The sequence below is a fragment of the Rattus norvegicus genome, chromosome 17 (genome assembly GCF_036323735.1).
Source record: "Rattus norvegicus strain BN/NHsdMcwi chromosome 17, GRCr8, whole genome shotgun sequence".
Classification (NCBI taxonomy): domain Eukaryota; kingdom Metazoa; phylum Chordata; class Mammalia; order Rodentia; family Muridae; genus Rattus; species Rattus norvegicus.
This window is the reverse complement of record NC_086035.1, coordinates 73,015,835-73,041,349: the sequence shown is the minus strand read 5'-3', so window position 1 is coordinate 73,041,349 and position 25,515 is coordinate 73,015,835. Positions and strand designations below refer to the sequence as shown.

The 25,515-nt window shown below is 47.1% G+C and overlaps 1 protein-coding gene across 8 annotated transcripts in view; it reads left to right on the top strand.

Annotated features, from left to right (window-relative positions):
- The first annotated feature begins 2,750 nt into the window (after positions 1-2,750).
- The window catches only part of Sfmbt2 (Scm-like with four mbt domains 2), a 194,563-nt gene continuing 171,798 nt past the window's right edge, over positions 2,751-25,515 (top strand). The window contains exons 1-3 of one of the 8 annotated variants that reach the window (XM_006254210.5): positions 2,751-2,970; positions 9,178-9,276; positions 20,884-21,040. In XM_006254210.5, coding sequence (XP_006254272.1) covers positions 20,944-21,040 — 97 coding nt within the window. In that variant the 5' untranslated portion in view covers positions 2,751-2,970; positions 9,178-9,276; positions 20,884-20,943. Of the gene's footprint in view, positions 2,971-3,231; positions 3,516-3,649; positions 4,624-4,943; positions 5,412-9,177; positions 9,277-20,883; positions 21,041-25,515 lie in introns of those variants that run through there. The other 7 variants (XM_006254216.5, XM_006254215.5, XM_006254213.5 and 4 more) reach the window with 7 other exon arrangements.

Here is a 25,515-nt window from a genome sequence, read left to right as displayed (position 1 = left end):
GGGAACCTGCTAGCCACTTTTCATTGCCTTTTGGGTGCCCTGGGATAAAAGGGACTAGTGGGAGGTGGTTTAAGAGGAAACAAAACCCCAAAGCAACTACAACAGCAACAACAAAGAAAAGCCAAAAGACCTTAGAAAAGTCATGTGCAAAGGATGAATTCAAAGTAAAGGAAATTAAACTTTTGAGACACTTTGCTGTAGATTATCATTGGAGTTATTTGTATAAACACTACGGCCACTGTGTGCTATGGCGGCGCAGTGTTTCTACTTCTTAGTCATAACAGGTAGATAGATAAATAAACAGAGGAGTGAATGAATGGAACGCCGCGCCATTTATTTTTGATCCATGGGCAGAATTATATAATGTGGGGCTGAATATCGACCATATGAAGAGATTGCTCAATTACCTTGTCGTAACAGGTGTGTGTTTTAAAATTTGGATGGAAAAACGTTCGGTGGGCAACCGTAACTGAAAACCAGGAAATAGACCCGCAACCCTTACCGCGTTGGTTGGTTACAACTCAAGCCTCGTGGCTGGTGGACTGATAAAATTCGATTTCCTTCCAAAGGAGAGCTGCCCGGAAGTCCTGTGGGGAAGTTGGGAGCTAGGTGGGCGGTCTAGAACGCACAAAAGAGTCCGGCTGCCTTGGGCGCCCAGCGCAGCGACAACCGAGGCTTTGGAAAGTTGGGTTGGACAACCCTGTGCAGGCGGCGAGCCATTCCGGTGTAAGAGTGCTGCGCGCTAGGTTATCGGGGGGGGGGGGGGGGAGGAGGGAGGGAAGGGGATGGACAGGACCCTGACCACTCCCCTGGACGGAAGCGCAGGTTGGGTCTAGCAGGTCTAAGTCTCTAAAGGTGACTTTGACTCTCTTTCCCACCTCTTCCTGAAGGCTCTACAGCGCGTTGAGGAGGGAGAAGAGGTAAGTCGGGATTTTGGGACCTAAACTAGGGAATACACCCTGGAATCCTCGGATTCTTCTCCTGGGACCACCTCGGGTGGATAAAAGAGACAGTTGCGGGTGTAGGTGGGATGGGTAATTTTCGGGGGGCCGGATTCAGTTATTTTGGGGAGTCACTGCCGTCAAGGGCGTCTCCGACTTTAAGGAGCATGAGCTTAAAATTACGTTGGTGTTCCTAAGAGTTGGACACGGGGAAGCTTCGGGAGTGGCAAACCCGAGCGGGCGATAAAAGTGTAAATCTCGGAGAGAACTGATAAGCGAGTGACTGGGGCCTTCAGGGTCTTAGATGCCTCTTGTGCTAAACGGAGGCGTAGGGGCAAGGCGAGACGCTTTAGATCTAAAGAGTTCTCTAAAATGTTAAGGAAATAGAAGATTCCCAGACTAGGAAGGGCCCAGTAATTTCCACCACGCGTTCCGAATCTCGGACCTTCTTCCACCATTCCGCGCCCTTTCCTCCCGCCCTCCCCCCCCCACGCCCGAGGCGCAATTATGGCGAGAGCCATTTCTGGGCGCATCCCTTCTAGATTCTTCCAGATGACCTAAAGCCTCATAGTTGGTAGATCTCTCCCCCTCAAAGTTAGCCTCTAGCCCCTTCGCTCTATTGGCGGTGCCTAACCCTCACCACTCCCTAGGGAAACACGTGTGAGAATATCGCTGGGATGTTAGGATCAGGGAGAGTGACCAAAAATCCCGGGATGTAGTTGTTTTTCGGAGAATGGTGTTAGGGATAGAGACGGGTAGTAGAAGACTACGGAGCGGAAGGATTTTTTTTTTTTAAACTTGGAGTTGCAAAGGCAAAGACCTTGAGCAGTTGGTGTCTATTCTGTCTCCTAGCCCGTAGAACCATTTCTATACTCGCACCTCCCCACTGCTTCCGAGCTTCATAAACTGTGGGTTTTGTCTACCTGGGCATCGCCAGCTTTTCTGTATAGGGGACTTTTCGTTTGTGTTCCGTCCAGCCATTACGCCCAAGGCCGGGAAGCTCTTTAGCCCTCGCGCCACGCCTCTGAAAAAGTGCGGGCCGACCCCGCAGATCCTGGGCGGATCTTCCGCTCCATTCCTATAGATCATGAAGGACCTGGTTTTTCTTGATCCGGGCCAGGGAAACCCCACCCTACGGGAGCCTGTCCTGGCCAGGTGTCCCACGAGAAGCATGGCGAGCTTCGTCACTCGCATTCCTGTAGAGTGCTGCTGGTAGAACTCCATCAGTCCAAACTTAACTCCCATCTTTTTGGGCGTGGTACGGGGCCAAAGAAAAACTCTTCTGCTCTCCCCCAAGGGTAGGAGAATTTTGAGAACCTTCGTAGACATGCACAATTAAAGCATAAGGGTGGGGTAGACCGGGTGGGACCTTCGATTTTGTTTTGGGGGGGGGTCTCCCATTCTCCCCACTTCACAAGCTCTTGGCCCGGTAAAGCGCAAGTTTGTACACTAGGTAGACCAGGGGGATTGCAAACCCAGAAAACAAACAACAGTAGAGAAATTGGGGCGTTAGCCCAGTTGTCGGGGTAAATGGGGGCTCGGGTTACCCACGCGGTGTGAACTTTCTACGGATCACTTATGGAGGGAGTTGAAGGAAGGGAGGGAAAAGAACCCGCCCCAGGGGGTCCGCGTGGCGAGGTCTGTGCTCGCTGGGGGAGGTGTCTACCTATGCCGGAGCGGGGGGGGGGCGGGGGGAGGGTGTCACGTAGTGGGCGGGAAAAGGAGCCTACCACGAGCGGCGGGCTAATTGGCTCGAGACATTTTGCGAGCATTGGGAAAAGGTCGTTGAAGGAGTTCGCTGTACAGAGAAAGAGAGAAATCTTAAAAAAGAGTGCCGGGCATGCGCATAGAGAGGATGCCATATTGGAATGAGGCTGTAGTGGGAGCTGGAGGACCCGAGCGGGCGCGCTAGGGAGGCGGCGGGTAGAGAGCGAGTGAGCAAGAGAGGGCGGGTGAGCCGGACCGGCGCCCACTCCGGTCGCCCCCGGGGACCAGGTTCCACAATTCCTGGCAGGACAAACTTAAACAGGTAGGACACCGCCCCAGACACTGTCCCCTCGTCCAACCCGGCCCGCGAGCAGATCTCTGGCCCGCAGGTTGAGTGTGCCGAAAGGCGTCTTTTTTTTTTTTTTCCAGTTTAGTTTTTTTTTTTTTTTTTTTTTTTTTTTTTTTTTTTTTTTTTTTTTTTTTTTTAAAGAAGGAAGCTCGAACCAGCCTGGGTGGAGGGGGGGGGGAGGCGGGGGGTTGGGGAGGAAGAAGGAGAAAAACCGAAGAGCAGGGGCTGGAGAGGAAATGAGAAGCACTTGAGCGAAGCCTCTAACTCCTCTCTGCGCTCTGGGTTGTCATTTTTTTCTCTTCCCCCACCCCCTTCCCCCTGACTCCCGGCTCTGAAAAGCCAGGCCTTGCGAGAGTCTGTCCGGAGTTGCAAAGTGACCTCGTCCTCCTCCGGGTGCAGTCTGTTCCCTCCCCGCCGCCCACCTTCCTCGTTTATGCACTCGTTTTAGCGACGCAGCCTCCTCTGCCACCTACCCCGGGTTCCCGCGTCTCCTCGGAGCTGGGGGTCTCCCTCTTTTGGTGTGTATTTGGGGGTTAGGGGGTTGGAGAGAGGAAAGTGATGGCGGGGGGGGGTGGATCGGAGAGCAGCAAGGGTGGGGTAGGGGCTGTTTCCAAAAATCGCGCAGACATTTGGAATCGCCGGGTTGGAAACATTTGCCTTGTGCAGCGGAATTGAAATTGTCAATAGTAGTTTCGGAGCGAGCTCTAGCAAGGACGATCTTTTTGTTCATTTTTATCACCCTTTGAAGTAATATCCTGTCACTTGGGGCTTCCTTGTGTACACTCATCCTGCCTCTTTTCAGAATTTCTAGCAGGATCGAGCTCTGGAGTTTATTTATTTATTTTTATGTGCGTGTAGTCTTGCTGAAATCCTCTTTAAAAAAAAAAAAAAGCAACGGCAGGAACTGCTGGATTTTCTTTTTGATTTTTTTTTTACCTGGAGCGGCTGAACGGGGTTCGGCTGGGAAAAGGAGGGCATTGAGGGTGGGAAGCGGTTGAATTTCGGTGGCCGGACACACGTCCCCAGCCCAGGCAATACTTGTGTTTTCTTGGAAGCGCTACAGCAGCGGGGAAGGAGTCTTTAGACACCGTGCCAGTTCCAATATGGCGGGCTAAGGTGGCTTTTAAAAACTGAAAATAAAGGTTTTGAGGTGGGAAAAAACCCAACTGAAGTGGCCACGCCTTAGTTTCGACTCTCTTTGGTTACTCCAGGAGCTGCTTTAGCGAATTAAATAGGAAAAAAGAAGTGGAGCGAGCTGTTCCAGTTTTTTCCGTGGTTTATCTGTATTAAGTCCATTGCTAGAGGATACAGGGTGGAGGGGTGCCTTGGGCCAGAACGAGGGTATCCAAGCGCAACTGCTTCCCTCGTGTGTGTGCTTTTGGGGCCGTGTACAACTCAGAATGTGCAGTCAGTCGCTAGGGTGTGTTTAAAGAAGCCCCCCCTCCCCCACGCCAACGTGCGTATGAGTCTCAGAACCAGACTCGGCCACGATCTGACGTGACAAACTGCTGACACGAGGTGCAAAATCCACGAGGGCAGAGGGAATGATTAATTTCGCTTTTCTAGGAGACGTGTTTTCTTTCTTCCTCAGCGATGGATCCTGCGTCGAATAGGCGGAGCGAGGAGGTGATTATTATTAAAAAAAACCTAACTGTCCAGGGTACTCTGTTTAATCTCGAGGGCTGCGTGCAGTCAATGGGATTTTATGTGCCAGGGAGATTAGGTATGAGGCACAGTCAGTGATAGGCCCTTGTTTTTCCTCCGCACTCCCCTCAAAGGTGGGAGGTAGGGGGGGCCGTGGGGGAAGTGCGCGGACCTCCCAGCAAAAGGCAAACAAGGTCAGCCCCTAGAGTTGCCAGGTCACTTTCGATTTTTCCGTTCTAAGCAAGCGGGGGGGGGGGGGAGTGCATTTTAGGTAGGAATTGTCCCTTGCTCAGTTTGGGCACCCACTGGACTGCCGCGAGAGTGGCGCCCTCCATCGGGGCTAGGCTGTAGTATTAGGGTGCGAATGGAAGTTGGAGCGCTGGGGAACGGTCCGCATCCGGGGTGTGGATGCGTAAGGGGAGGTCTAGAAGTGGAATTTAGACAGAGAAATTGGAGTCACTCTGGGGATTCTTAGGAAAGCCCAGGACATGGAAAAAAAAGCCACTCAATGTATGATTGTAGTAGCCTAGCTAGACAGGGGTCCCCGACAGGGGTCGCCCGTGTCCACGACGCAGCAAAGGAGTAGGGTAGAGCCGCGGGTCCAGCAGAAAAGACCCTAGGAGAGTGGGCGTTAGTCACGCGCGCCAGTCGCTTGTGGTCTCTAGTGAGGGCTCCTCTGGGAGGACGTTATTCCGCCAGCGAATGGGAAAGCGCATGGGCGAGGTCGAGAAGGCGTTTTTAGAGGATTGGGTTAAAACAGCACTGGCCAGGTCTGTAGTTACTGCAACAGCGTGGTCACCCTGCAGTTTTAGGAAGCCAGAGGGTGATTCTATTGGGTGGCTCAGACTCCGCAAAGTCGGGGGGTTCAGTCCGCTCACGGAGTCGGGTGGATGGGAGATGGGAATTACAGACCCCAGCTCAGGTTCTATCTCCTCCCACCTGAGCGATTGGTGGCTGGCGGGACAGGACGCATTTCGTCTTCCCAGGAGGAGCGCGCGGCGCGTCCCCGGCACTCCCAGCCTGCGCTTAAGCGCGTCCTCGGGGAACATCCGTGGGCTCCGCTGAGGTGGGGACAAACACAAAATGGTTCTGTGTTTGTAAACTGCGATTTCAGCCATGGTTCCCTCCCCTCTTCCTCCCGGCGTTGCGGCTGATGAGCGCAGCTCACCCCAAGGCTTCAAACCTACAATTTTGCATCGGGTCGGGCCTTGGAAGCGAGTATCCAGGTAATTCCAAAGAATATTCCACAGGGTTGTCGCAGGGCCCAATTATTCCTTTTTCAGGGGGAGCGGTGGGAAAAGGGAGGAGCTGAGTTCAAGCGTCCATCGCTACACAGAGGGGACTTGGGGCACGTGGAGTGAGGGGACCTTTGCGCATTAAATCTGAGGGGGGGGGTGAACTCTGGAGCCCTGGGAGTAGCACGTGTGAGGGCACCTCCTGGTTGTCACTGCGGCATCCAGGAGTTCAGAGTCAAAGCCCGGGAAAGCCTGATTCAGAGAGAGTGCCCAAACTCTTGAATTTCACTTGTGGAGTTTTACAGGTATTGTGGAGTTGGTGGATTGGGTGGATTCCAGGAAGAGCATCTAGGGACATTCGTGCACCTTTGCTTTTTTAGTCCACTCTTATTAGCTCCCTATTTTCTCCACGTGCCTGGCTACCACTCGATTTGGGGCACTCAAACTTGGAGATGCTGACTGGGATGGGAAGACCTTTCTCGGTCCATGGATGGGAAGCTACTTTGGATTAGCGGCCCACCACCCTTGGATTGTAAACCATGGTCATTGCCTTTCACTCCCATCTCTCCATCCTGGTACCCGTAGTCAAAAGACCTGGCCTAGCTACACCAAATGAATGGATGGAGTTTCTATCAGGTGGTGGGAAAAAAAGAGCCAGGCTTCTTTTCTGGCGAGAGGTGGTGGTTGAGCAGTTCCTGGTGGTTGAAAAGTCCCCGTAGTGGGGAACAGGCTTTGGTGTTTTGAAGGAATCATTAGCCAGGCTCTTTAAGACAAACATCTGTGGCTTTTTCCCAACTGAGCATTGAATTTGCACTCCCTGGGCCCTCCTAGCCCTTTAGATCTTTAACTTGGCTTTTCTTTGAGAATCTACCGACCCACCTACCTTCGAGGGGCAGGAAAAATGTACACATTTGCTAGGTCCTTTGTACAAGTTCTCTTCTGCTGGTGAGACTCCTTCCTAGGCCAGTGCCAAACACAGTGGGTAGGGATGGGCATCAGGGCAGCCCGAATCTCAGAAAACAGCAGCAGCCATCTGTTGCCTAGATCTGCTTGTGTGACAAGGAACCCCACACAGTCAGGTTGGCTGAGAGATATTACAGACCATATTAAAAGTCATTGGCCCTTTATAGGTGTAAATAACTTACTTCCATGATTCTTGACTCAGCAAAACAAAACCCCAGAGATTCCAAGACCCCTTACGTTTTGCTGAGTGTGTTTATAAAATTCCTTTCCTGCCCACTCTAGCTGAGGTGACTTTTTTTTTTGTTCTTCATAGCAATAATACCCCCCAAAGAACTCTGGGAAGAAATAGGAAGTGTTAACAACATTGCTCTGAGCTGAGCCCAAATGCATGCGATTCAGTTTATTTAATAAGTTTTGGACCGTAACTCCATGCACCCAAACCCCAAACTTTCTGGGGCTCACACTTAAGCCTTACAACTTTGCCTGCAGATATCAGAGAAGGAGTTTTATCTTTTGGAAAAGTTTGTCGTGAACAAGAAAAGTTCTCCTGTGGGGTCTAAATACCCTCCAGGCTGGTCTAGTCGGGTTTGGATAATATTTCTCTCTTTGCATGTCAGGATTAGGGACTTTGTGTTTACGTAAGACTGTAGGGATCAAAAGGGAATTTATCTTGTCAGGAAGTAGAAGCCTGGAAAGGACCAAACCGATACTGAGATTCGTAATACAGAATGCATCCTATGCCTCCCTCCCCACCCCCCCCATCCCCAAATCTCACATCCACATTGCTTTAATTATTAACTTGCTGTCCCTGGTCTACAATTGAAAGTAAACTTAGGGAAACCCCGACTTGCTGCAACAAACTGGACGGTTATCCTGCACATTCAGTTTGATAACCCAGTCGTGTCTGCCTCGTTTGTATATAAGGAAGATTGCTGATAGGAGGAGAGAGGGGAAAGTTAGGAGGCGTGGCCTCTGCTTTTCAGAGATTGACGGCTCTGTTGAGCTGTCTGACCTGGGATGAATGTAGCTACCAAGTCTGAGCCTTCTCGTCTGCAAAAGGACACCAGACTGGAGACCGACTGGGTGATGTCCCTGTTACCACGAGGGACCAGAAACAAAGAGACGAAGGCCATGACACACCGTGCTAAGTATGCTCGGGCTTCACGTCGTCCCCAAAGCCTAGTAGGACAGGACTGGCCTTAGGTGACAGTGTGTGTGACGTAAGGTCTGAGAGCAGCTGGCCAGTCATAGGCCACGGTGCAGAAGCTGTTTATTGTTCAGGGATGTAAGAGCCACATGAGGCCTTGTTTTTGATTTCTGCTCTGAAGAGTAATGCTGGGCCTGGGTTTGGGGAGGCCTCTTTGGATGCAGCTCATGAAGAAATTCACTCCCGGTTTGACTTGAGCGTAATCATCCCTAGGTATCAAATGCTCCTCTCCAGGAAGCTCTGTGCACAGCCCTCTCCAAGACTGTGTGGGTAATCAGACTGCTTTGGCTAATATCTGCATTGTATCTTGATGACTAGGACATACTGGTAGCCAGTGAGAAAGTGTCCACTATCTACTGGAAGACTCAAAGCCTTCTATGTTCTGCCTTTGAGTTTGGCCACTGGGCAGTAGATCCTTTGTAAGATCAGGGCAGTTTTTTTATTTTTTGTAAGAGTTAAGTACACTGTTGCTATCTTCAGACCCACCAGCAGAGGGCGTCAGATCCCATTACAGGTGGTTGTGGGCCACCATGTGGTTGCTGGGAATTGAACTCAGGATCTCTGGAAGAGCAGTCGGTGCTCTTAACCGCCGAGCCATCTCTCAGCCCAGTATTTTTTTATTATTACTCTTTGCACGCTTAAGCACACGTGTGTTTCAATCTATATATTGAAATCCTACATGAGGCCTATTCTTTAATCAATCAGGTCTCTTCCCTCCCTCCCTCTCTCCCTCCTCTTTCCATTCTTCCATCCATCCATTCTTCCTTCCTTTCTCCTTATCTGGTTTTGACCCATTTTTTTCTTTAGCGTGCTGTATTAGTTCAACACCCATCCAGTAATCTTATTGGGAGAGGGGAGAGGAGGGGCTCTGGAAGGTACCTGTGATACATCAGGGAGGCAGAATGTGATAGTGGTTACCTGTGTGCCTTCTGTGCTGTTCAAATGCACAGGCAACCTCCTTTAACTTAAGGCTGGCAAATTTTTATTCTGGGAGTTTTTTCCCTCTACAGTTTTATTTCCTGAGGAAAAGAGATATCGGACCGTGCTGATCCCTGGTAAATGTAGTCGTTTTGCTTTCTTTTCCTCACATTTGCTCAAAACTAATCCATGCACTGAACTCTGTGTTGCTAGAGTCTGGAATTCCAACTGCAAGTTCCTGCAAGGTTTCCTGCTAAGCACCAGGTCGCTTTGACAGAGGACATCCATCTCTGAAGATCCCGAGAGGAGTTTGTGAGTGTCATGGATTAATCTGGCTGTTCAAAATTGTTCTTAACGCTACTGGCGGCCGCGTTAAACTCCTGCAGTTTGCCGGCCACTCTTCCTATTGTCCTGTACTGTTCTTTTATCCTTTATTACTTTTGAGACAGGATCTCATTCTGTGGCTCAGGCTGGCCTTGAACTCTTGGGAGTCTTGTTGCTACATCGTGGAATCACAGTTGGGCGTCAGTATAGACACTGCCTACAGATCTTCATTGGAGAGAGAGAGTGAGAGCAAGAGAGAGAGGGAAAGAGGGAGAGAGAGGGAGGGAGGGAGAGTGAGAGAGAGGGAGAGGGAGAGGGAGAGGCGAGAGCCCATTAGATCACAACTTTGTGAGTTGTCTCATGTGCTATTCCCCTGGTTTTTAAGATAGCCTCTCTCTCTGTCCTGGGACTTATGGATTAAACTAATCAAACAAGCCCCAGGGACCCACTGTGCCTATCTCCTAAGTTCTGAGATTACTAGCGTGTGCCACCAATACTGCACTTCATGTTTGAGGGGCAAGCACTTTGCAGACAGATATCTCCCCAGCCCTCCCTTCAAATATCATAAGTAATTTAAATGGAAATTTTATTGCGGGACTTTAAATGTCTGTCTCCAGAAACTAAGACACATCTCCAGGTAGACCTTATCTTCCTTATAGAAGAGAAGACTGGGGCCTTCTTTTATTTTGGTGCATTCTTTTATTCCCTTTTTGCCCCATTTGAGAAGGCTTCTGTTTTGCAGCTGAGAGCCTAGTACTTGGAGGGGTTAAAATGTCTAGGATTTCATGTTGGTAAGTGATATTTCTATACAGTGTATCACGCTGGCTTAACCTACAGCCCATAGGCTGAACGGGACCAAGTACAGCTATGAATGCTGCCTGACTCAAAACATTAACACATATTTGCTTTCCTTGTGAGGATCAATTGTGTGGCTTTTTGGTATGAAGATACCTGATAACGGTGTCTTCTCGTGTCATGAGGGGGGACAATCTGTCTTCTGCAAATTTCTATATGTTTTCTGAGCTCTTTCTTAAGTAAACTAGGGTGTTTTTTATTTACTCTGCGTAAATTATCAGTTTCCTCAGCTAAATCCCCGTGCATTTAAAGGATATGATTTATTAAAGTTCGATGTATATGCAAATCTGCGTCTTAAACACACGGAATCCCCCAGACTTGTGTGAATTCCCCTCAGACGGTGGAGCTCTGAAGGCTTGCTTTCTGATTTCAGGATTTTAAAGAGGTCGCTCCCAGGATTGGTGGTCATTTCACTGTTCTGGTTGCCTGCTTGAACTGCTTTTGTGCACATGTTTATATGGTCTAGGTGGGTTGTGTGTGGTATATGTATGTGCGACTGCGTGGCTATGTGCTTATGTGTCCATGTGTGTGTGCAAACGCATGTGGAGACCAGTGGTTTAGAACGTCTTCTTCCTTTGCTCCCCACCTTGATGTTTGAGATAGGGTCTCTCACTGAACCTGGAACACATTGGTTGAGCTATACCTTCTGGCCTCCAAGCTCCAGGGATCTGCCTCTTCACGCCCCCATACCACTGAGACTGGAGACTCTTATGTAGTGCAGGGGATCCAAACTCACTCCTCATACTTGCATGGCAGGCGCTATCGTGCCTAGGAAATGTTTCCTTATTGTAAGGTTGGTTGATGCCATCTCTGGCCTGTAGACAGTGGCCGGGCATCTGTCTGGTTTGAAGTTCTCGTTTCCTAAGCATCGCCCAGAACAGTGGACCCTGTCCATTAGACAGCACCTATGCAGTCCAGCGCACAGGAAGCTCCTGTAAATTTCTTCACCATCCGAATTCTCACGACTGAGTAGTCATTGTCTGGTTAGTCTTAATCAACTCCTGTGTAGTTGCATAACATGGAGTAGATGTTTAATAGTCTCACCTTCTAGGAATGTGGGATGACGCTGTAATTTATTCTTTTTAATATTAGTAGAACATGCAAGATCTCGTATTTGGAGTTTGGGGAATGGAATCAGGGGAACCATGTCTGTGCAAATTTTAAAACTTAAGTTTCTTCTTGGGCCAGGCTTGGTGGTGAATATCTTTAATCCCAAGACTCAAGAAGCAGAGGTTGGTGGATATCTGAATTTGGGCCAACCTGGTCTACATAGTGAGACATTACCTCAAAAAAAAAAAAAGCTTTTAGGTTGATCAAGTAAGGGAGAGAAACACTCTACTTTTGTGTGACCAGGAGAAAGGAGAACCCTGGAGAGGGGTTTGCCCCCTCTCCTCTCTTCTCCCCTGACTACCCCTCCCTCCCTTCTTTCTTTCCTTCCTTTCTTCTTTCCTTCCTCCTTCCCTCCCTCCTTCCTTCCTTCCTTCCTTTCATTCATTCTTTTTTTTTTTTAAATTTCTTTTGCTTGATTCTATGTCCAGATTTAATCCTTTGTGGCTTGGATGCAAATTCCTGGCACAAGAAACCCTAGTTTGGTACTCTGGTGCCAAAACCTCTTGTGTGCAGGTTGAATTTCCTAATCCAAAAATCTGAAATGCAAAATGCTCTGAAATTGAAAACCTTTTGAGAACTGAAGGGCACCGCATGTGGAAAAGTCCACACCATGAAGTTCTGTTTTGGGTTCATATTGTTAGCAACCCTGTAAAATAGCTGGGAATCGAGGTATCTATCAGAGATCCCAGCACTGGGAAACTTAGGAGACATTGTGAGTTCCAGACCGGTCTTGTCTGGATACTCGGTTTTTAAAACAACAAGAATCCCCTGATATCGACTAACTTCAGGCTGTGTGTATAAGAAACACGATAAATTTCATATCTAAACTTGGTTCTCTGTCATCACATTATGTATTTGCATCCTCCAAACTCTGAGGGAAAAAAAAAATCCGAAACCCAAAACACTTTTGGTGCTAAGAATTTTAGATAAGGGAATCTCAACTTATAGTGGTTTTTAACTGGCTAGTTCACAATCTTATCTTTCTTTATAGTGAATGAATAACTTGTGACTAACTAGCTGATAAATGAGTGCACTTTTACGATGGAGTACAGCTGACCAGAATGTTGTAATTTGTTCCTTCTCATAGAAGGCTGTTCTAGTTACATTCCTATTGCTGTGATATTAATTTCCTGACAAAAAGCAAAGGGGAGGAAGGGGCTTATTTGTCTTTTATCCAAACCACTTAAAGATAGGAAGGAGCTTTGAGCAGCTAGCCACAGTATATCCACAGTAAAGGGCAGATGGAAATGAATCTTTGCTCGGACTCAGCTTCTCCACTCATAGATATACAGTCCAGGACCCCCTGCCTAGGGAATGGTGCCACCCACAGTGAGTTGAATCTTCCCGCATCCATTAGTTTAGTTAAGATTCTTCCATATAGAGATGCCCATAGGCCAACCTAATGTAGACAATACTTCATTGAGGTTCTTTTCCGAGGTGATTGATTCCAGGTTGTGTCCAGTTCATGCTTAAAGCTAACCACGACAGAGGCTTACTTTTAAATTTTTAGTTAATTATTTTTCTCTGTGGTATGTGTGAGAGTGCATATGCATGTGCGCTTGTGGAAGGTAGAGGTTGAAAATTCAGTGTCTTTCCCACTATATTGTGAAACAGAGACTCACGCCGAACCTGGGTCTCACTGATTCTGATAGACTGGGTGGCCACTCAGTACTGGGTGTAATAGGTATTTACCATATTTGGTTTTGTTTTATGTGGATGCTGGGACTTGAACTCAGGCCCTTGTGCTGGCAGAACAAGTGCTTTATCAACGGGGGAGTCATTTCCGTAGCCAGGGAGGCAATGCCCCTCTGTGAGCGGCTGACCCTGCTCACTTTAATAGTTCCTATAGTGTACAGTGCTTGAGGACTGAGTTAAGGAGGCCCATTAAACTCAGTGAATTAGGGACAATATGTGACCATGGGAGGTGGTAGCTGGCTCCAGCCCTGGTATTTTCTCCTGGAATGCCTGCTATTTCCAACATATCTTATTTCCCAGTATTGGGATATGAATCTGATTGCAAGAAATTAGCATTTCTTATGCCAGGGCGGCAATTAGTGTCAGATTTCAATCTATTTAGAGCGAAAACCAATGAAGTCTGGTTGAAAAATGGAGAGTAAATTGCTGTCTTAATCAAGGTAAGTCAAACTCCGATCGGATGGTAGGTGGCACCATTCCACGGACCTTCTGCCCCAGACAATCAGTCTGTCTTGTTTGGTGATGGGAGGAGGCAGGGCTTGTCTGTTCTCAGGAAGGCTGAGAGTTGGCTGGTGAAAGCCCCAAGTGACATACTTAGTCAGGCATGATTACCAGAATGAGCAGGGTGACAAGGTGCATAAACTAAAAGGGAGGTCGGGGCGCCCGGCACTTAACGCTGCTCTTAAGTGGTCTCCCCAATCTCGGGTGATTCCCAGCTATTCCCAGAAGCCCGTCGCTTCTTAGGAACACGGACGGAGACTCTGGTTTTCCAGAGATCAGATTTTGGTCCCCAATCTGGCCGTGCTTCCTTTAGATGCCTTTGAGGTTTTCATCTTGGATTGGCATCTTTCGAAAGATCCCAAGGTTTCCCGAGCTCCTTTTGGAAGTCCTAGCGTGTGGAGTGACAGTAGCTGCGATTCAGACACTCAGGACTTAGTACGCCTTAGTGTAAATCTTTGCATTTTATTTACTACCGGGGGAAAATAATTACCATTCTTTTTTTCTTTCTGAGTCAGGGAATAAGAGAAATAACCGCAAGGCAAACACAAGTGTAAAAAGAGGTTTTGGAGAATAAAGTTTGCGGAAGTGGATAGCAGCCAGAGAGACGCTGAAGACATGTTCCCGATGGTAGATTAGGAAGGCAAGGATCTAATTTAAGTTTTGTTTATGTTTTTAAAAATGGTGTAAGATAAAAGGAGAAAGGAAGGAGGTCTAGCCTTTGAATGCATGAGTATTGGAATGAACGAGAAAATGAAGTTGAGGAAATTAACCATAATTCCATAAAGTGACCTAGAGGCAAGGAAATTGGCAGAAGCCAGTGAGTACCTCTGCACCTTTAAATAGATTGCCACTGGACACTCTTGGGACATTTCTGAGCCTCCAAAGGCCCGGATGTCAGATGACATTAGAGGGTGGAGGCTGGCAGCCATGGAGGACGCCCTCCCTCACTTTTGAGAATAGGTGGTTTTTCTAACCAAAGATTAAAACTTATTTTACATTACATTTTACATTTTTACGTGTTCGTGTGTGTGTGTGTGTGTGTGTGGTGTGTGTGTGTGTGTGTGTGTGTGTGTGTGTGTGTGTGTGTACACTCATACGTGCCCATCACAGTGTGTGGAAGTCTCTCCTTCCACCAGTGGGACCCTGGGATTGAACTCTGGCCATCAGACTTGGCAACAGTTGCTTTTATCTTGCTGGCCACCAACTTATCGTATCTCCATCCACCTCAGGGATAGGTTAAATTATGCGAGTGCATTAGAAACATCGTCAGGGAGACCAGGCCTGGCGCATACAGCACTCAGTCCTTTCCTGGGGAACCATCGGAGAGTGTGCACCTCCCGCAACAGGCAGAAGCCAAAGGACAGCAGCAGATGCTGTGGAAAGGGGAGAAGAAGTGAAATCTCTAGACAGGACTGTGTCCAGTCAGGAAAGCTCCAGTGTAGACTGGAGTAGACAAGAAGGTACTAGAGGCTCTAGGTATTAGGGTTAAAGATGTATTTTGTTTACTGTTTTATTTAATTTTATTTTCCCGGATTTTTTTTTGTCAAGATCGTGCTCACACTTTATTTAGGAAAGAAAATGCAAAGAGTGTTGAAAACCAGAGAACAATACATGATACACACCGTTTGCCTTAAGAAGTGCTTTGCAGCCATGCAAGAGGGTACAAAGAGAGGCTGGAGGGCCTGTGGCGGTTGCCAACTGAGGGAAGGGGCTTGCTAGGCCCGGCACCGTTATAAAACTGTGTTGGTAGTCCTGCCTCTGGGGGGTTGCAGATAGGATCGACCCTCACTCTTATCAGCTGACTCTATGAGCTGTCGTCTTGTGATATAGAAATGAATACAGGGTTGAATCACTGGTGTCACAAAGACTCTATTAACAACCCCCAGTTGATAAGTGCCACAGAAACCTGCAGATACCTGAATTATTAATTGATATATTCACAGACTTTCCTCTGCTTCCAGAAAAGCTTTGTACTCGACAACATTTTTCAGGTGGGATGACTTTTCTTGTGAATTTACGAATAAACGAGAAAAGGAAGTAGTTGTAGGGTAACACAAACAGGTTGGTTTCTAAGATTGCTTCTCCATTGACAATGTCGGCTATCAAGGCTAGCACGCTCAGTGACGCTAGAGAAAGCCCGTCATGTGCTGCTAGTAGAGGGAAATGGGATCATTTGTAGTTTCGTGGGCTTTGAAATCCCTATGTTCCCTTTTAACGTTATTAAATTAAGTGAATTTGAGAGAGCCAAGAATTGGTGGTGGCTTAGGACGTGTTCCAAAGTCTCTCGCATGTGGCTTCCCAGTGTACCGCTGCTGGATTTGTGGGTATTTAAGTTGTGTGCGTGCGTGTTTGTGTGTATGTGTGTGTGCGTGCGCGTGCTCATGCATCTGTCTGCCTGCCTGCCCATTTGTCTGTCTGTCTGTCTGTCTGCCTGCCTGCCTGCCTGCCTGTCTTGTGGTTCTTTTGTTTGTTTATTTAGTCGGGAGCCTTTTTATTGCACAATGTGTGATGGGCGGTTGAACTGAAGCCTTCTCCCTGCCCTGGAGTTGGACTTTGGATGTCCACACTCAAGGTTACTCACTATCTGCGGCTCTCCCTGTGTGTGTCTTTGCCTGACAGTTCCTTTTCTGGATTCTTTGCTTTGTGTAACTGTGTGTACCACGGAACCCGCATCCTAAAGTCACCCCAATCAAACCTCCTACTCCAATATCACATGATCTTTGAGTTGGGTTACCAGGAAATACCCAAGTCTGCTCACAACAGACCCTAACGAAGGAGCATATGACATCAAATCTCCCCGGGAGTGTTTTCAACTTGTAAAGTTCCTAGGATTTTAAAGGGCTTCTTCTTAGCTCCTGCGGTGAGTCCAGTCAGTTCATTCTACCCTGTATCTACTCACCGGAGCTCACTAAGCAGGGTGGCCTGGCCAGCCTGTGAGTCCCACAGGTCTGCTTGTCTCATGCTCTGCAGTGTTGGAATTGTGTGAGTGCCCCGTGCCTGGCGTTTCTTTTAAACGCTGTCTGGAGATTGCTTGCAAGCAAATCCTAATGCTTGCAAGGCGATCAATCACCTGATTAAACTATCTCCCCAACTCCAGATATTTAAATATCAACTCACTGTGATTAATCCTGTGCAGCACACCCATGATCTGAGTACTTGGGCCACAGAGGGAGAAGAATCAGGAATTCAGTGTCGTTCTTGACTACATAGTCTGAGACTAACCTGAGCTATCGGAGAACCTGTCTCAAATCTTCCTTTCCCCCAGCCTCCAAATGCTGAAATTAACATCCAGATCCTTAGTTACACTGCTTATATTCCGTGTGCTCAGTAGCCACGTGGTGCTTGTGGGTACCACGTGATCACCAGACATGTATGGGACGTTCCTTTGGGTGATGATGACATTCAGAGTTGACAATTCCGCCCTTCTGATTTTAGGTAAGTTTTTTAATCACACCCAGTGAGTGTCCTTGCCACCTCATTTTCACCTTGACAAAGCTTTGTCTAACTCGTGCTAGAGTTAGTCTGTAAGTACACCCCGTGTAGAAGAGGCAGAGCAAGTCTAAGAGGGGGAGAAGGTTTATTGTATTAAATGTGATTCAGATAAAATGATAGTCTGATAGAGAAAATACACAATTAATGCTAAAGAGGCCTTATAGCTCAGCCTTTTGGAGTTGAAAAGGATCTTTGATTGCACGTAATCAAATCTCTTATTTAACTGATGAGAAATGTGTGGCACAGAAAGGTTAATTTGTGTCCCACAGCTCGATAATAGCTTAGTTACTCCATATTCAAGTTAATGGTTCTTTTCAGTGCGCCAAGGAGACTTTAGACGATCCTGTACTCTAGTTCTGTAATTCCTCTGCCTCTACAGCACAGAGCCAACCCTGTTGCCATAGCTTGTAGTAATAAAAGGAAGTTCCCCTTAGAGGCGCAGCTCGCTGAACTTTCTTTATCCTGGGGAAAAGAATCCTGCCACATTTTAATAGACATCTTTAACTTTGGTTTTTGAAGTTACAAGTTTATTTAAAAATACAAGCCAAAAAGGGATGGGTGTATAGCTTCATGGAGGATTTACAGATGAGGGCACACACACACACACACACACACACACACACACACACACACACACTGAAAAGGAAATATGCTTCCTTCTAAAAATAGCTCTTTTTGCGGGTTGGAGGTGAGAGTATTGCTGTTAATAAAAGGATTTGCTTTTCAAAATATCCTGTTATTAGCCAGGCATGGCCAACATGCCTGTCTGTCATCCTCGTGTTTGTATATGGCCGCCAGAGGATCGGGAGTTCAAAACTAGCCTTGGCTACATAGAGTGGGAGGCTCATCTGGGCTTTGTGAGATCCTGCGTAAAAAGTAACAACAAACAAAAACTTAAGCATGTGTGTCTTTTATTTTTGTTTTTGTGGAGAGGTAGGGCGGTGCACAGAGGCTCCCAGGCGCTGGGGAGGACATAAGCAGTAAGCTAATCTTCAGCTTAAAATATCCCGCCTTTATTTTGTGAGCTTAATGGATCAATCAGTTGTCACCAGTAAGACTTGACCTCCCATCCCATTTAAAGTAAAATAGACTTTTAAGAAAGGAAAGTAAATATAAATTTATGTGAGAGTAGCGTGCCGTTCTTACATTTAATAGGCTTTCCCCGGAACTACCCATTTCCATAGGATACATTAGTGGCTGAGAGCTGGCTGCGTGTGGATTTGGATTTATTGTAGCGCCAGTGGCTGCATGCTGTGAAAAGATGGTGTTAGGATTATTTTTACCACGTTCTGTTTGATTATGCCTTTCAAACATGTCTCAGAGGCTTGCCCTCTTCATGTCTCTGTTTCAATTTTACCCTTTGGCCATTTCCTGCCCTTTCTTATTCTGTGTCTGCTCCTCTGTTAGTCAGCTCTTTGCCGCTGCAACAAAAATCCTCGAGGAAAACAAACGGCAAATAAATGAAATGAGGCGGAGGGAAGCGGTCTTAGGGTTTCAGGCTGTGAACAGACACCATGACCAAGGCAAGTCTTAGAAGGACAGCATTTCATTGGGGCTGGCTTACAGGGTCAAAGGTCAGTTCATTATCATCAAGGTGGGAGCAGGGCAGCATCCAGGCAGGCATGGTGCAGGAGGAGCTGAGAGTTCTACATCTTCATCTGAAGGCTGCTAGTGGAAGACTGACTTTCAGGCAGCTAGGAGGAGGGTCTTAAGCCCACACCCACAGTGACACACCCACTCCAACCGGGCCACACCCACTCCAACAGGGCCACACCTCCAAATAGTGGCACTCTCTGGGCCAAGCATACACAAACCATCACAGGAAGGGAGTTTCGTTCTGGCTCATAGGTTCGTGGTGTGTGGTAAGAAGGGGAAGGCCCAAGGTTGTCCTGCTGCACACTGGGCTGTTCACCACCGTATTCAGTGAGTCAGGGTCTCACAGGCAAACCCGGAACTTTCCAACATGGCTTCTGAATCATTGACTGTTGTTCTCTTTGCTTTTATTAGCAAGCCAGATGCCTGGATTATTGCTTACGAACCACTTCAGGTGGATTTATACTTTCTAGTCTGAACCAGGCATTTTCTTCCTTTCTATTTTGATTGAGAAGTAGCCCACGCTCCTCCCAACAGCATGTTTTGATGTAGCAGGTAGATAAATAAATGTTCAGGGAATCAAATCTCAGTGCTGGGTGCCTGGCATTTTTTTCAGCCTCTTCCTGGTGACCAGATCTGTTTCCACACTTGCCATTGCATGATGGATTCACACACTTTTTAAAAAAGTAGCAATTGTGGTATTTGTTTTATTATTATTTTAATTGAAGATGGTTCTTCTTTCATATAATACATCCCAATCAGTTTCTTCTCCAAGCCTCTCTTGCGTCCCCTCTCTCCAAGACCCACTTCTCTTTTCTTACCTGTATTCAGTCATTTACGAACCTACAGCAGACCAGAGATCCAAGTGTTTTCTAGGAAAGAAACCTTAATACTGCTAGAGGTAGACAGGCATATGTGTATGTGGGGTGTATATGTGGTATGTTTGTGCATGTGAATCTGTGCTGTGTGTGACATGTATGTGCTTTTACATGTGTGTTGTGTATGATCTATATGTGCTTTGTGTATATGTCTGTGTTATGTGTAATGTGTCTGTGTTGTATGTGACTCTGTGCTTGTGTGTGTGTGTGTGTGTGTGTGTGTGTGTGTGTGTGTGTGTTAAGGAGGTGATATTCTTGGACCACTCACCATATGTGAGCTACACATTATCCCACTGCTAGACAACGTTCATTCTTTTCTTGTCTAGCTTTGCCTTTTTGCTGACTTTTTTTATCTACATGTGAAATAAAGAACACATTAATTATATATATGTGCATGTAAATAAAATTATATCAACAATTTATATGTGATACAATGTATAATTGCATATAGATTAAAAAGTATTTTTAGAGAGGATGCATGTGTCCCAGGCCAGCCTTGAACTTTCCATGAAGCCAAGGGTGACCTTGTTCCTCCTGTTTTCCCTCACAAGTGCTGGGTGCTGGGACTCCAGGTGTGTGCTGTCACTTGCGGTTTATGTGGTATTGGAGATCAGCACTCCCAACAGAGCCACATTCTTCTCCCCAAATGAATACATATTTTAAAATGCAGCAGGGTAGTGGTGGTGGTTCCTTTAATCCTAACACTCGTGAGGCCAAGGCAGGTGGATCTCTAAGTTCAACGTTAGCTTTGTCTATAAAGTGAAGATAGCTGGAATTTCATAGAGAAACCCTGCCTCTAAAAACCAAACCAAACCAATCCACCAACCAACCAACCAACCAATCAACCATTTAAAAATGTCACACGGTTGTGCCATGTACCAGAACTGAGGGTGGCTGGCCTTATTCAATATGGCTTCTGGTTTCCTAAGGACTCTAGCATAAATGAACATAAAAGGATGTGAAACTAAGAATGGTAGAGCTATTACATGATGAGGAAAGCCGTAGCCATCTCTAATTTGTGAAAATACTCAAACCAGTGTGCCAAAGCTTATATGCACTGTTCTCAGCCCCAACTCACTATGACACAGGATGGCATCTTAAGAGTCAGGGCTGGATGTGGGGTGCTGAGTCTGAGGCGGGTTTGCAACATCACGGCATCAGAGGGGAAATGGCTAGCTACCTGTCTGGTGGGATACTGTTGTGGACTGTGTTTGTCAGTGAAAAACGTGTCCATGTTAGTGTTGCTAACGAGCTCTAGAAAATAGTTAGCTTTGTGTGCTGTGCCCTTCGTTGTTAGCTCTGTATAGCGATGCGATGTGCCCTTCCTTCTGATTCCTGGTATTTCCGGTTGGCAGCTGCATTACCCTGCTTCTGAACTGTTCTGAGTTGGTACGAGGGTTCTGTAGCCTTAGGAGAGCTACAAGGGTTGATATGATGAATCTGATTGGAGGGCTCTAATCTTCTGTTTTAGGTTGCCTTTGTATCGCTCCCTGAAGGATGAATTAAGGGAGCTCGAGGCATAGTCAACAGCATGGAGAGACGTTTGCCAGTTTTGAAGATCCGCACCTCATCCTCCTCTCTGGAAAGGATTACCAGCCCAGAAAATGGGAATGGGAGTCTTGACACAGGTAGGATTCTGTGCATTGGATTTTTCTGATACTTTGTTTATTGGCCAGTATTTTCTTGAGATGCTCAGGAAACACTGGGGACATGTTTCTAGGTCCCATAGCATTTGCTGTCCCACCCAAGCCACAAGATACAGCACAGACAGCAGCTTTCAAGTTACAAAGGTTTTGGGTCAATATTGACTGTACAAGTCAGTGGCCTAGGTTACAGTGAGATAAGTCTAAATCTCGGTGTCTTCTGCTGGGTCAATGTCTGTAAGTAGTTGTGCGTCCCAACAGATGTTCTGGGGTTCTCATGCTCAGTGACTGTGCAGTGCTACCCCTCAGCCATGTCCCAGGTTAGTTTCAATGGGAAATGCAGAACCGTGAGAGAAGACATTACCGGCATACTCTGCAAAGCAGCCAGCATTCGTTTGGAAAGTATATAGTGTGAAAGAAATTTAGGCTGTGTGAGCCTGTGCGATATAATTGGATCAAAGGAAGCAAAAAAAAAAATAAACAAAAAACCCCCCAGATTGTATTTAATTGGATTTTAATATTTAATGAATTTATAAATGCATCTCTAAAAATATTTATGCACTAGTTTATTTTAAAAGGATACTTTATTTTTTTCTGAAAATAGTATTGCATGATTTATATATCAGCAAATTGAAGGCAAGAGAGCCCTATTAATGTTTGCTACAGTGAATTCATACAAACCGTTGCCCATTAACTAGGGGAGAGTTGACCGTTGTCTAATGAATTTGCCAAGTTTGTCCTCACTTTAAAATAATAAGGTGTGTGTGTGTGTGTGTGTGTGTGTGTGTGTGTGTGTGTGTGTGCGAGTGTGTGTGTGTTCACTTATATGCCATATGCCATGGTGCCCACATGGAGATCAGAGTCACAGGACAAGTTGGAGGAGAATCAAACTATCTTCACACTTGGGAGGGAGACCTCTGCCTGCTGAGCCGTCTGCTGGCCCCATCTTTGTGTTCTGATTGAACTGGTCAGTGATTGGAATAAAACCACTGCTTGATATCACCGACCTTACTGGATCAGATTTCTCTGTTCTATGAAGGCCTGTAAATCTGTAAGAGGCGACTGTCTTAGTAGGGCGAAGGCTCATAGTGTCTGTGTCAGAATCAGGCCATCCTCCTGGCTTTTCTACCATGACGGATGGACGAGAAATAGCTCTAAGTACAGCTGGCACCTTGGTTCTCTGCAGAGAAATGGAAATTCTTTTCTGAGAGATCCTTACCCCCCAGGCTGAAGGCTCAGACTAATTGTTCTTTTGTTGATTTGCCCCCTCTTCCTCTCTCTCCTCCTCCCCTCCCTTCCTCTCCTCCTTTCTCCCTCTCCCCCTCTCTCTCCCCCTCCTCTCCTCTCCTCCCTCCCCCTCTCCTCCTCTCCCTTTTTCTCCCCCTCTTCTCCCTCTCTCTCCCCCTCTTTTCCCTCTCTTTCCCCCTTCCTTCTCTCCCTCTCCCCCTCCCTCTCTCCCCCTCTCTTTCTCCCCTCCTCCTCTCCCCCCTCCTCTCCTCCCCCTCCCCCTCTAACCCCTTCTTTCCCCTCCCTCTCCCCCCTCTTCCCCTCTCCCCCTCCCTCTCTCTGTGTGTTCTTGCATGTGCTCCAGTGCCAGCATGTACATACTCTTCACCCCCAGTATCTTTTTCAGTTTATCACCATCTTATTTATTTTTATTGATTATTAGTAACAGTTGAAGCAGGAATTTGTGGGTCACACGTGGGGGAGAGGTCATCAGGTCTCTGTCACAAGCACTTCCACCTACTGACCCTTTGCACCAGCCTTCCACCTATGTTCTGAGGCAAGGCCTCTTGCTGACTGACTAGGGCATCTGCTGGTTTGGTTGGCCTGGCTAACCTATAAGTGTCTCCGTGTCTCTATTAAAGGATTACGGGTATGCTCTCCTGTGGATTCCGGGGATCCACACCCAGGTCCTAACAGTTGTATAGCAAGCCCTTCACGGACTGGGGAGTCTCTCTAGCCACACTTTTTTTTTTGTATGATGCTGGAGATTGAACCAGTGGCTTTGAGAATGCTAGGCAGGCACCGCTGTAGTCGTCCTCAACCACTGTCTTTTCTGTCTGCTGAGTGAAGTAATCTTACACTCTGACACTTTGGAAGGTCCTGGCATTGCCCATATTTTTATAGCGCATCCTCTGCACACAGAGTCATTCTGGGAGCTGTGTTGTTTCCAGTAGTAAGTTTTCCTGTTCGCGCAGCTGCCATATCTCTCCCTAGCGTCAGTAGGTTCTGAAGCTCATTACGGATAATCTACTGTCAGGAAATTATTCTTACTGACACGTTACTCAGGACCGTACCAGAGTCTGGGGGTTTCCAGGCTGAAAGCGCTTCGTAGATGCTTACTCATGATTTGTACGTTACTCTCCAGGAGTGGGTGGTTTAAATCAGAGCGCAGCGCTCTGATCCCTAACACTAAGATTTCTACATAACCATTGTGCAGCTTCTGACTCAGGTCTTCCTCACTGAGCTAAAGGCTTACATCCCTGTTTCTTAGTAATTCCTTATGCCCTTGAGATCAGGAGGCGTGGATGGCCCTACCATTCCTGTAGATTACATTAGAATTTTGTGTGTGAATTTCATAAGTGAGCACAATGTATTTTCATCATGCACCTGTCTCCAGCTCCTTCTCTGTTTCCCCCATTGCCCCTTTCAAATTTACGTCTTCTTTCTCCATTATTATTGTTGATATGCCTATACACTATTGAGTCCCACTAGTGTTGCTTAAATGCACTTGAGTGTGGACCTGACCTCGTGAGCATAGAGAAGTTATCGGGGCTTGTCCCGGAAACAAACCAACAAAATAGCCATCCATTGCCTGTAGCTCTTCAATAGGGGTGGGGCCTACGTACCCTTCCTCCCCCTGTACTGGGTGGAATGTTGACTGGCATGGGCAAGCACATTGTTAGGAGTTCATGGATGCAACACAGCCCCCCGGGTTTTAAAAGTGAGTCTAAAACTTTATAGGCTAAATTGAGCAATTTGTTCTCTAAATCACATCTAGGTTTGAATGTTAAAACAGATACGGTTTCTTAAAGGTGAGGATACAGGATGCCAGGTTCAAGTTGCTTGGGTGTGGCGTGTTGGGACCACCCATTCTGAAGTTGGGGTAGTGATGTCATTAATCCTGACCCCGCCTCCCTACACAACTCAGATTCCCCTTTCTTCTTTCTCCTGACCTTCTCCCTCTGTTACGTGACAGACACACGATGGCCTCTCCTTAGCAAGTGACAACAGGTATAATGCTAACTGCTTGAGGGGCTGAGACAGGGAGATCGTGAGCTTGAAGTCAGCCTGGGTTACAGAGGACAAGATTACACTGAGGGCAAAGATGGATAAACAGGGCTAGAATGTGTGGCTCGTTGGTAGAGCCCTTGTTTAGCTTGTGTGAGATATGTGAGGCCTAGGTTCAGAGGGAGAGAGAGGGGGGTGGTGGGAAGGGAGAGAGGAAAGGGGGGGGGTGTGAGTCTCTACAGCTCTCTCTGGAGAAAAGAATTTTGCCTGATCATCAAGGGACAGAAACCTAGTCTGGTGGCTTCAGTGCATTTCCCTTTGCTTCTTCCTCCTCTCCACTCTGTCCCTGGCTGATTTCGTGCCTTACAAGGATGAGTTTTTCACTCCATCTATCCCAGCTGAGACTAAACTGAATCTCTCTCACTGGTAGTTTTTTCTCTCTCTTTTGGCTTTTCCTCAGGAGAGCCCAAATTTTAGCTGGGATGGGAAATAAGACTCAAGGGCACTTCCCCCTAGAAACAAGAGAGTACGCGGCTGAACTAAGTACAGTTAAACAAAGAGGAACCACAGGTCTCCCCAGCGGGCAGAGCACCCCATAGTACCCCGAGGCACGCAGGAATGAAACCCACTTGGATGGCTGGACTTCTGGGTGTCTTCCATCAGAATGAAAGGTAGCAGAGGTAGCAGAAGGTGGGGCTACTGAAATAAAATGCCTTCCGAGACATGGTATGTACAGGGCTGCTCAGTGTAATTTCCTACTGGAGCCTGGGATACTGTACATTCAGTCAAAGCCATCCAGCTTCTGAGGAAAAAGGAAAAAGCTGAACATGTAAACTTGAGTCTTGCTACTACTGTTAGTAGTAATAATAATAATAATGATAATGATTATGATAATGATGATGGTAGTGGTGGTGATAGTGGGGCTAGAGAGGTAGCTCAGTCAATAAAGTCCTTGATTTGAATGCATGAGGACCTGAGTTTGATCCCCAGAACCCCTGTGAAAAAAGTACACTTATCACCCCGGTGCTAGGGAGGCAGAGACGCAGCAATCCTCAGGTTTGTTGACCGCCAGGCTCTCCTAATTGGTGAGCTATTTAGAGAACAGATAGCTCCTGATGAGTGACCATTGGCCCCGACCTGCATGCACACAGCCTCAGACATGCTCCCGTATGCACACACTTATACATGTGCACACACAAAGAATGTGTGTGTGTGTTAAACATATT